At 36.8% G+C, this 12,446-nt stretch overlaps 1 protein-coding gene across 3 annotated transcripts in view; it reads left to right on the top strand.

Moving 5' to 3' along the window:
• The window catches only part of LOC149775367 (lissencephaly-1 homolog A-like), an 83,104-nt gene that overhangs the window by 32,205 nt on the left and 38,453 nt on the right, over window positions 1-12,446 (top strand). For all 3 annotated transcript variants that reach the window (XR_016416571.1, XR_016416572.1, XM_089944064.1), the window contains exons 5-6: window positions 73-279; window positions 6,791-6,887. Coding sequence is in view for 1 of the 3 variants with exons in the window: in XM_089944064.1 (XP_089800190.1) it covers window positions 73-279; window positions 6,791-6,887 (304 nt within the window). In the remaining 2 variants the exon portion in view is untranslated. The remainder of the gene's footprint in view (window positions 1-72; window positions 280-6,790; window positions 6,888-12,446) is intronic.

The following is a 12,446-nucleotide window of genomic DNA, read 5'->3' as shown; positions in this document are numbered from 1 at the left end:
AGATTGAAATGTATATATATTTTTTAAATGATCGATTTGATCTCGTTTTTAAAAAAAAATTTCTTTATGTAGGTCATGGACCTTGAAGCAAAACTTTCGGAGGCAGAGAAGGAATTTAACGCTGGGGGTCCTACTCGTGATAAACGTAGTCCCACAGAATGGATCCCTAGACCCCCAGAACGTTATTCACTCAGTGGACACAGAAGTCCAGTCACTAGGATTGTATTTCACCCGGTATTCTCTGTGATGGTCTCCGCTAGTGAGGATGCCACAATTAGGGTATGCTGGAATTTATTATTTACACATGATTGTTCTAATTATTGTTATATAAATTGGTTAGAGCGTCCACCTAGGATGTGGTAAGTTGTGGGTTTGAACCCTGGCTGAGTCATAGCAAAGACTTCTAAAAATGGTACTTATATCTACCTCGCTGGGCACTCAGCATTAAGATGTTAGTATTAGGATTGGTCTGCCTGGTGTCAGGATAATGTGACTGGGTGGGACATCATGCTACATGTCTGTGGCATGACGCCCCATTGATAGACCTCACTATAAACTGCCACATAGCAGACATCATAGTGATATGACTTAATTTTTTTTAAAGCTGCATTAAAAATCCAAATCACACACGCACACACATTTTGGAAAATGCTATGGTATAATTGACAAATCTGTGTTTATATATGTTGATAGCAGGATTCACTTGATATTCTTCCATACTGTCAAAGGAACGTTTTAGCACAGACTTGTGTTTACCTTTCATTTGTTAAAATTCAGATATTTATCTCTGCTGGTTGTAGAACAGAAGAGCTCATGGGATGGTCTGTTGTCTGTCATCCCACCATTGTCATTTATCCATCTGTCCATTAGCACAAGTTTGTTATTCCTGCTCCTTATAAACTGTTTGCAAGAATATAATGAAATTTTACACTCATTCATCACATGGTCTAGTTGGTCCTAAATGGGTATGGTGCCCTTTCCTGTATGGCATCCATGCAGGAGGAGTTCCGCTACAGTGGCAGTCTTTAAACATTTCTTTATTGCCATTTCTCCAGAATGGATGGTTTTATCAGCATGGGTTTTTTCGCTGAAAGACTTCTTATGATGCTTAGTTCTTCATAAAAGAAAAGGATATGACACACATCCAATATAGTCACCAGTAGTCATATTGAAGATCTTGTTTTTGCAACTCCTCCAGAATGGATGGTCACAGCAACAACCAAAGTTTTACTAAATAAGTTCTTACCATGTCTAGTTGGTCATAAGTGAAAATAGTGCTGTTGAGAAATCCATTGTCCACACCACAGTGGTTATCTGGAAATCTTATTATCACTACTCCTGAATGATGTCTAATCGGGCATGAATGAAAATCGTAATGATCTGACTTTCAAAATGGCTACCTTAATGGCCATCTTAAAAATATTATTTTGGATACTTCTCAGGATGGTTATCTTGAAATTGTACTTGAATCAAAAGACTTCATATGAAGTCTACATAGTGATAGATGGAAACGGCTTCAGTCTGGTATCCGTAATGGCCACCATAGCAGCCATCTTGAAAATCTTGTTATTGTTGCTTCTACAAAACAAAGTCATATCAACATGGGTTTCCACCAGATGACTTCTTAAGCTCCCCGCAACCAAGTTCCCAGCCAGCCGACTGTTCGCTTCTCATAGCTGACCCTAGCACTTGCTTTCCTCATGTTACAGAAATATAAAGTTAACTAAATTAATGGCTTGCCTACCCTAATTTTAATATTATTGCCATAGGAAACACATGTATTATTTTATTTATGACTCTACAATATCTTTCTGAGCATAAGTGATGTCTTGTAGGTCCTAAATGCAAATGCATACATGCCAACCATTACGCTTTTTTCGACTAAATTACGCCTTATGCATAAATGTATTCTGATTACACGTTTTCGGTATATCCCCCTCCAAAAAAATTCATAATTTGTTTTCTCATTTTTATTAACATCCCATTGATCCCACAGGCTGTATTCTAGAAAAGACGGCTTGTATGTAACTACGACATAAGAGTATGCTTATCTGTAGACTTGCATGCACTTTCCTAACTGTATTATGTTCTATTTATAGAAGCTGCCCTTTTTCCAAGTAACATGCTGGATTCTACTTTAAACTTTTGACCTCTGTTTCTATTTATAGCAGCTGTATGGCTTAGGTAGGAGAGAACAGACTGGTTTTCTAACTTTTAATCTTTGCTCGCAGATTCATTGTTGTAATTCATATCTGGTACGTAACCATTCTGGAGGTATTTGGCGCTAAAAGTGGAGTCAGATTTATTCTAGTCGATGTATGTGTTAGAGCAAAAATATTTTTCAAATGATTTTATAAATGGATTAGGAATAGACAGTAAACTGATTCAGAGATGAATACATGAATTACACAATACAGCATTCTGTTCTAGGGCAGCTTCATTCCCCTTGCAGGCTGTTTGGAAAGGATTTTAATATTGGTCATGGTGGTGAAACAAAGAAACCATAATTAGCTCATTTTACTAACTCCAATACTAAGGTAACTTCTTTATTACAGCAGAACTCTATTGTGGACACAAATGTTATCAATGCAGAACTAAATTGTGGACATGAATTTTATAAATGTAGAGGTCTAATGTACCGAGTTTCTAATAGAACACTGACTACTTCTAGCTGTAGAAGACTACATTGGTCCTATGTACAAACAGATGTTTCCTGATTCCAAAATTGCAGAAAATATGCAGGTGCAAGAACAAAATCATCTTATATTGTTAGGTGTTTAGCAGAAGATACTTCACTTTGCAGAAGCCATGAAAATTGGGCTGTTTAGTATTGCAATAGACCGGAGTAGTGCTTATGGCAAGAAGTTGCACCCAGTCTGTGTAAGAGACTTTGACAAAGAAAAGGGCAAAGTCACTGTGCTCTTCTTTCATTACCAGAATTAACAGTTGTTTTTCCTTTTTATCATCTTTTTAGTCATATAAATTTGAGATTACTCAAGAAAAGAAGATGGCTGCATTGTAAACCTACATGTAATTTCCTTATTTTCTTTTTATAGCAGCTGCAAATGACATATTTCGAAAAATGTTTTTTTTTTATATTTAAAAACTAATGAATTAGTTTTACTTTGATAAAAAATTTTGGTATTAGAGCACTATCTTCTTTAAAAAATGGTGCCAATTAAGCGAAACCAGCTTTACCGATGGTAATTTATAGATGTTATATGACTGAAAAATGTTAGAGCAGAGGGATCTTTAAACTTCAAATGTTTGATGAGAAAAAGGACAGTTCCATAGTACTTTTACAAAGTTAAAAAGAAGAGCATGAGTGACATAATACAGCTTTCTGATTGAACACATCATATTCATTACATAATATGTGGGCATGACTCCATGATCATTCAGCAAAGTTTGACATGTATACTAGTTAAAGAGACTGCAGCATATAAATAATTTGTCAGTCTGTTTTGTGTTTGTATTCTAGTACTTATGCATATGGATTCTGCCCAACTGTGACAAAGTCTTCTCATGATTCTAGTTAGTCCTGCAATGAAAATGGTTCTGACCTGATGTCCAGTATAACTGCCACAGTGGCCGTCATGAAAATCATTTTTTATAGGTGCTTCCTCCAAATAGATGGTCATATCAGCATCAGGTTTTCACTGGAAAACTTCATATCTCTGATTTGTTCCCAAGTGAAATGGTGCCAGTCTGATGTCCAACATGGCCACCACAGCAGCTGTCTTGAAAGTATTGCTACTCCACCTGAATGAAAAGTAAAATTGCAATGGGGTTTTCACCGGAAGGCTTGTTATGATGTCTGTTAGGCTCTAAATAAAAATGGTGCCTCTTGCACATCCAGTATGATAGTCAGTGTCCATCTTGGAAATCTTTATGTCACTACTATTCCTGAAAGGATAGTCATGTCAGCATGTTTTTTGTGTGTAAAAGATTTATTCTGTGTAGTTGGTCCTTAATGAAAATGATGCCCTTCAGATATCCAGTATGACAACTACAGGGATTATCTTCCAAATCTTGTTGTTACTATTACTCCTGAATGAATGCAGACCTGCCAGCCGTCATGATTTCAGTGTGAATTTCATGACTCGAGATAGCAATTCAATGATTCACACCACATGCAAAAAAAATCATGAATTCTGAATTCTCATTCGGATTAAATCATGAATAAAATAAATTGTATCCTGTTATGTGCAAGTCAGAATAGCAGCAGTGGTCACTCGTACCCATAACTCTCCTGTATTGCTAGTCGCAATGTTTGTAGAACTATATTCATTTGTTACAGTTTGCCCTGTTGTATGCATTCTAATGTATATAATCTGTATTTAGAACAGAAGTTTTACAAACACAATCGTGAAGAAAATGGGGGCACAACTTTTTTTTTTTAATGGCACATGTACATACTCGTAGCAGCTGAATTTTTTTTAAAAACAAACACCAGATGAAGACAAGAGTATATGAATTTTTGAGATATTGAAAGATTAGCATGTATCGTAATTTGCTTGAGTTCATATTTGTCTGCACATGAGCCAACACCACTAATCGTTAATCGTTCGATGTTTCATCTTATGGTCTAATACCATTTCATAATTAAGCTACACAACAATTAAAATGTTTTCACCTCCACGGAAAAAGGTACATATTCCACCCAAAATTGGTCTTGCATTCAGCCATCAAATGTCGATGCACCTTATGCTTTTCGTACTATGTTATGCCGCGAATTGTAGAATTGGGAATGTGCACAGATGCTCATATCATTGCTTATAATTTAAGGGATACATATATAATAATATTATATAGTACATGTATGGCAGATAAATTGTAAGTAACGATAATGAGACCCAGTAGGCATGTGGCAGAATGAGATGAAAAAAAACACAGCTTGCAAAAAGCACATAGATATTGGGAAAATGAAGAGCACCCAACAGATTTCAGTTCTGGAAAACTTTAAACCACCTACTCAAGTCCTACAAGCTACCAGTACTGAAGCATTGTTTGCGAGTTTTCTTGTTGAACATAACAATCCTTTCTCAGTTGAAGATCAACAACAGTAACAGTAAAAGAGTATTTCCTATTGTAAGGAAAACATAAGAAACTTTAGTGCCTCCTTAGGTGCTGAAAATTTGCAAATTTTTTAGTTAAACAGCAGGCACGAAGCCTGAACTGTTTTGGAAACAAATTTACCATAACCCAGTTGAGTAAGTTCAAGTCTGCCACAGCATCATATCATGACAAATAGTGTGAAATTAGTGTATATCATTACATTTGGTTGCAAATAAATGTGTACTTGTTATTAGTGTAAATAATGTTGTAGTTTTATTTTGGGATTTTCATATAATGCACTACTGACCATCAAAATGGATGGAGCTAGTGTCATGGTATAATTTTTCACTAATTGTGTTAAAAATTCAAAATTTTTTCTTCCCTCTTTTCATTAATTGCAAGTGTGGAGGGTTGGCAGCTCTGTAAATGGTACATCAACATTGGGTTTTCTCTGAAAGACTTTTTATGATGTCTAGTTGATTGTAAGTGAACATGGTGTTGATCTGACTCCACTGTAGCCAACACATTTGTCATCTTGAAAATCTTGTAACTCCTATTGCTTTCACAAAAAGACTTATTATGAAGTTTCATTGGTCTAAATGGAAATGTGACAATTTGATAGCCTCTGTGACCACAATGAGTAGCCATCTTGAAAATCATATCATTACTCCTCTCACACAGAAAATCATAGCATGGGGTTTTCACCAGAAGACCTCTTATAGAGTCTTGTTGTTCATAAATGAAAATGGGGCCAATCATTAAGTCCATTATGGCCACTATGAAACTATTATTATTGTTGCTCCTGTTTAATAGTAAGTCATTTTGACATGGGGGTTTTCATAAGAAATAGTTTGGTATCTAGTTTCCTAAATGAAATTGATGCACACTGACCATCAACATGGTCATCATGGTGGTTGTTAGGGTCCCTTGGTGGTTAAGAGGTCTAAGACGCTCACCTTTACAGATTACTTACACATTTCACCTCTGTCTGCATAATTTCAAGTCTTGGTTCAGCAAATGTTGGAATGTGAGAAAGCTTGCAAGTAGCTTCCTGTGGGTCATTGATCTGTCATGCATAGCCTATTATGTGCTGAAAGTTATGTTAAACCCACAGAAGCAAATACCTTATGTTGCAGCAGTTGTTTTTAATTTTCAGGAGATACAGTGTGAAGGAATCTGTTGTTAGTCATCTCTGATCCTACACCCATACCTCTTTCTTTTGTTTTGTAATACCTTCCAAGTAAACAGTTGATAAGGTTTGTCTGTAATCTGCATGTTGGAAATACATTCGATATGTCCACACATGAAATAGCACCACCCTAACATTGATATTCCTTCTAAAGATGAAGACCATTGATATGTGTATCAATACATTTATAACTTCATTGGTTGTGGATCACAGTAAGTGTTGTTATGCAGCACAAGTGTATTGTTTCACACATACTAGATTCTGTTGTGGATTTTTTCACATTAAATTTTGATATAGCACCTAACTTTATCTACAGAGTTCAGTTAGTTTTTGAGGAAAATCCAGATACTGTTATTTACTTTCATGCCATTAACCTTTATATTCTGCCATACAACTTTACAATCTCTTTACATTTCAGTATGCTGTGCATAAAGTTGGAATCAACCACTTGTGCAAGATTTAAAAAAAATAGTTTCAAATTGAGTAGTCTGTGATCACAAGAAACAGGATTTAAGCTAGAAATTTTCGTCTTTATCCTTTCAGGTTTGGGACTATGAAACTGGGGACTATGAGCGGACTCTGAAAGGCCATACAGATTCTGTACAGGATGTCGCCTTTGATCATACTGGAAAACTTCTAGGTATTTCTTTGCTTATCAAATTCAGTGAAATGCTGGAAACCATTTACAGGATCTGTTCTGTTGCTTGACCAAAAATGGAGTTGATTTTATTGACAATTAGTGTGAAAACCTTTAATACATTAGCTTCTAAAATTGCATTGCTTACTTTTTCTTCGACTCCTAGTCCCCAGTCCAAGTTATTTAGTTCTTCGTCCAATATACCGCTCTGGTGGCCTAGTGGTTAGAGCATCCGCCTCGGCTGTGGAAGGTCGTGGGTTCGATCCCTGGCCGAGTCATACCAAAGACTTACAAAAATGGTACTAACAGCTGCCTCACTTGGTGCTCAGCATTAAGAGGGTAGTGTTAGGACTGGTCGTCCTGGTGTCAGGATAATGTGACTGGGTGGGACATCATGCTACATGTCTGTGGCATGATGCCCTAGTGATAGACATCACTGTAAATTGCCACACTGCAGACATCGTAGCGATATGACTGAAAAATTGTTAAAGTTACGTTAAAAATCCAAATCACATACTCTTCCTCCAATAAGTATTGGTGGGCCAGAGTTAAATGAATATGACCCAGTCTTGCTGCTTTGTTACAGCCAATGTACAAAATATCTTCCTATTTTTTCTTTGGACTTCTTGCATAGTACATGTGTGCCTGATTGTTCATAAAAATTTGTCACCATTGTAAGTTTTAAATAGGTTTGAGGCCAAACACTTATCACTTGGGTGGAATGAGTGTTTATCTCCTCAGTCCTTGCTTTATTTGTATGCTTTCTTTCTTTGTTTTGTTAATTTTAAAGGAGTTTTTTCCTTATTTAGCAAGCAGCACTTCAGTTAAGTGTAATTCACTTCATTGTTCCAATGCTAGGATAAGTATTCCATATTTACATTTTAATCCCCATAGTTTTTGTTTTTTGTGTTTATGTCTATTTCAGGCTTAGTATGCAGACCTGCCAACCATTAAGATTTTGCTGTAAGTCTTATGGAAATGACCCTTAAAATATAGACTTATGGAATAAAAGCACAAATTTCGGAAATGTGATTCTTTGCAGCAAAATTCAGATACTGGCATGTCCATATTTGATTTGGATCCAGGTTTCATCTAAGGTGCAGTGGAGTCGGTCAGAGAATGAGACTAAATTAATTGGAGTACCTCAGACACTTTAAACTGTGCATATTTTGTGATGCAAAACATCTGTAAGATCAAGCTCCTGTTTATATTTTTATAATATGGTGTCCATCATGCAACATGTCATGAAAGGGACAATAAACCTATCAGAAAGTTATAAAGTGAAGAAAATGAAAGGAAAGTCAGCAGTTACGTTTTGTGGCCATCATGTGTTGATTTGAGTATATCACATGGCAAATGACATGGTCCACATGATTTTTGTTTCAAGGATTACATCAGGTTGAGAGATACCAAGAAGCAACTGAATTCCATAGAGTTTTGAATTGCAGTTTATGAAACTGTATTGGAGGTAATTAAGGTTCAAGTAAACTTTACAAATGTTTAAGTTGAACACAACATTTACCATCGTTGCAAAAGTCTTGAATCATGCTTCTAAACTGTTAAATGCATGTTTTCCAGCTTAACAATAGCAGTACATAATATTTTGTTATACCTTACTGAAAACTGGTCTGTCTTATGAAAAAAAATCTACTGCTTTACCAAGAAGGTCTTGTTAGCGTTGGCAGGTCTGTCACAGGGTGTGGGTAAGTATGAGCACAGGAAGGTCCCATGTTACACAGTTGCCTATTATGCACTGGTTGTACTAGCACAGATGGATCTCAAGAGTTGTTGTCACTGGCCAATCCAGTGTGGGCCCCTTTTCCTCCCTTTTCATCACTGGTTGGTCCCATCTGATCGCAGAAGTGGTGTTGAACTCTTCCTTTATTGGGAATGTCAACTCCTTCTGTGGGACAGGAATGTTAATGCAAGCCATGTGGTTGGAGATTGCCCTGAAGCCAAGGATTCCAGACACTTTAAAAAGCTATCAGTGCTGGTGAGAGTAAATCCTCGGCCCCATCCCAATCGAGAGAAATCACTTGAGAGCGAGTTGTACCTCCCAGTCAGGATCTGGCATTGCTCATTCAAGATCAGTGCCTCTTTGGCAGAGATAAGCGAATTGCATCTTCCTGAGAGTGAAGAGCAGCAGTCTTACTTGGATAGGTCTGAAATGGGCTCATCTGTCAGATCTTTGGCAACTGACCAGTCTTTAACCAGCCACTGGCCTTTAAGCGCTAGTCACCAAGTTATGCTTATTGGTCTGGGACAGGGATGAAGTTGATAACACCTGTTCTTATGTAACTGTTTAATCATGTTTTGTAAGGAGTCAGATGATACTTGTCTGGCTAGGTATGGGGATCAGGCCATCTCTCGCTATGTTTCTATTTTATCGCTCATGGGATGTGGGGACTTTCCTTAGGAAGGGCAGATGTGACAGGCTGTAGACCTGCTCACTTGTCTCCAACCATGCCCAACAAAAGGTAGGAGGACCACCACTCATCCTGGCTAATTAGGTTCTGTCAACCCTTCTAGAAACCCCATTTTGACGTCTCCTTCAGAGAGAGATATTGCCTTGCCTGGGGAGCAGGCTCTGGACAATGATATCCCTTCTGTGATGGGGACTCAAGTAATTTCTTGGAGGAACCTGTGGTGATGGTTCCTCTTCCTCCATTGTAGTCTTCTCCTTCCCACCTGTTGTATCTGACATTCACTGAGTCTGCCATGATAAAGATCTTGAATATCTTGTTAGCGCTACTCCTCCTGAACAGGAAGCCCTTTGGACATTTGGGTTTAACCAGATGACTTCTTATGATGTCTAGTTGGTCCTGAGTGAAAATGCTGCCAATCTGACCTCCAATATGGCCACCATAGAAGTGATCTTGACAATCTTGTTATCACTACTCCAGAATGCAGTCATATCAACATGGCTTTTGAATAATATATTTTGTATGATGTCTAGCTGGTCCATCCTCTGGTCCCAGCAATCAGTGATTCCAGTTGTCATAATTCAACAACCTGCTTCACTTGTGATAGACAAAAACCTTGGAGATTACTGCAGCGGTAGGATATTCTGTAGCAGCTCAAATGAGTTACCCCACAACCGGCAGCAGATCCTCCTATGCTTGGCTCATCTCAAGTGATCAGTATGCTAGGATCAATCGAAAGCAAGTTGCCAACTGCATTGTCCATGGACTTAGCAGTTCCCAGCCAGTTGCTGAGAATCTCTAACATGAACTTGGAAGTTGATTACTTTCAAATGATAAAAAGAAAAATGAAAAAGCACAGGCTCATTATTTTAATACATATGAATTGAATTCTTTGCCATTTATTATATCATACTAAAAAGAAATTGTTTTTCAGTAAAGAGAATATCAAGTTTAAACATTCATATAAATTTATATTTTTATTTACCCCTACAACAAAATCATCACCATTTTGTTTTAGTTCCAGGAATGATCACTTAAAATGTTCTGTTGTTTCTCTTCAAGTAAAATGGCATCTGTATTTCCAATAAAGAAACTCGCATGAATAAACACCTGATATTGCACTGTACAATATATGTAAATGTAACTTACCATCATTAAAAGAAAGAAAAAAAGAATAGAAATTATACCAAACAACATATGTGCAAAAAAGCTTATTCAGAATAAATGTTAAATATTGAACTCTGTTAAATGTCTTAACAGTTGACCCTAAGGGATGAAATTAGGAATTGAGGATATAATGTGGGCTATATAGAAAAGGAGAGTTAATATTTGTACATGTACAGTGCATAAATACCTGTACCTTGAGACCAGATTTGAAGTGTTTTCAAGATGAATTCACACAAGGTTTAGGTACTGATACTTGGATCTCACCTGTCAGATGGGAGTTCACCTACTACGCTGCCCCCCCTCCCCATTGGCATTAGTATCATTGTCAGACCTACCAAGTCTTATGATTTTGCTGTAAGTCTTAAGAAAATTACCCTTAAAATACAGACTTCAGCACACTAATAAAAACTAATGAAAAATGATTGTTGCCTGAAAAATACGGATAATTTGTTCATTTGTGTTTTATTTGGATCCGGGTTTCATCTTAGAATTAGTGAAGTTAGTCAGGGAACCAGACTAACTTTACAGCAGCACCCCAGACGCTTTAAACTGCACCTATTCATGCAAAGTGTCTGCATGATCAAAACTGTTGATAAATGAATTTTTAAAAATGGCATTCAGAAAGTGATGCCTCTAGAAAAGTGTTAATAATCAACACAGAAGAATAAAAAGGAGTATTCAGATTCTTGTGAATAAAAGCTGAAAAGGGCACAGTTATGTTTATTGGACATCATGTGCCAATTTGAGTATGTCTCATGGCGGGAGATTGCTGTTGTCATGTGAAATGGAAAAGAATTTCCAAGAATTATGTAACTTTGAGAGATAGCAACAATCCATTGAGCTGCATAAGGTTTGGAACTAGAGTTTGTGCAACTGTACTAGTGGTAAATAAAGTCTACACATACTTTACAAACTTTTCAGTTGAACATAATGTTTATCATTGATGCGTCAAACTTTTAATTATGTTTTCCAGCTTTATAGTAGCAGTTATTGATATTTTGTTACACCTTATTGAAAACTGGTAAATCTTATGGAAAAAAATCAACTGCCTTACTGAGACGGTCTTGTCAGGGTTGGCAGGTCTGCATTGTCATTACAACTCCATGTCCCAAAAACTTGAAACCGATTTAGTTTACTTATTTTGATGAGTAAAATTGATTTTGCCAATGCAGTTTTACAAGTCAACATATGTTTTTGTACTCCAATCTTGTAGCACACTTTAGAAATTACACGTAATTTAAGAACAGTTATTATCATGGCATATAGATGATTTGACATTATTGTGCAAATCAAACTCAAGGTAAAGCTTTGATTATTTTCATGATTTTTATTCACATCATCACCAGTTTTATTTAAACACCATTACAACAAGATAGAACATCATTTATTTGCCAATCAATAGTGAGTGCTTACACGCATGGTTTCATGCCAATCAATTGTGAATGCTTACACGCATGGTTTATTCAAATATATCAGGGTAACCTTTAGAGGGGCAGTCCTTTTTGCAAGATAATTACAATGTTAACTGTTAACTGTTAATTAGTTGCACTAGCTTCATGCCTGTTTATGCAAGTCTAGCCTTTAGGTATTCTGCAGATTGGCTATGGCTGACCACAATAAGGAGAGCATCCTGGGGACATGTTAAAGGGAGAAACAGCATGTCATTTGAGAATTTCACACGTATTTGACCTTGAAGCTCGGGTCCCTGAGAGCCCAGATTCTACATTTAGGGTTTATAATACAAACTGGATAAGCATATATAATTGGTATAGTAGGTGACACATTGATCATAGCTACCCCCCTCGACCCCAAATGCAGTGCCAACTTTCTTTTTGAGGATAAAGAATGTTGTGCACACATTTAAGTTCTAAATTGTAGTCCTTTCTAACACAAGGTTTCTAGGGGTAGTACACAGTATTTCCTGATGTGGAGAAATCAAATCATTGTCCATATTCAGATTTATAATAAATGC

Source organism: Sinohyriopsis cumingii, chromosome 19 (genome assembly GCF_028554795.1).
Source record: "Sinohyriopsis cumingii isolate HCF-2022 chromosome 19, ASM2855479v2, whole genome shotgun sequence".
In the NCBI taxonomy this organism is placed as follows: Eukaryota; Metazoa; Mollusca; class Bivalvia; order Unionida; family Unionidae; genus Sinohyriopsis; species Sinohyriopsis cumingii.
This window is presented reverse-complemented; position numbering and strand designations above follow the sequence as displayed.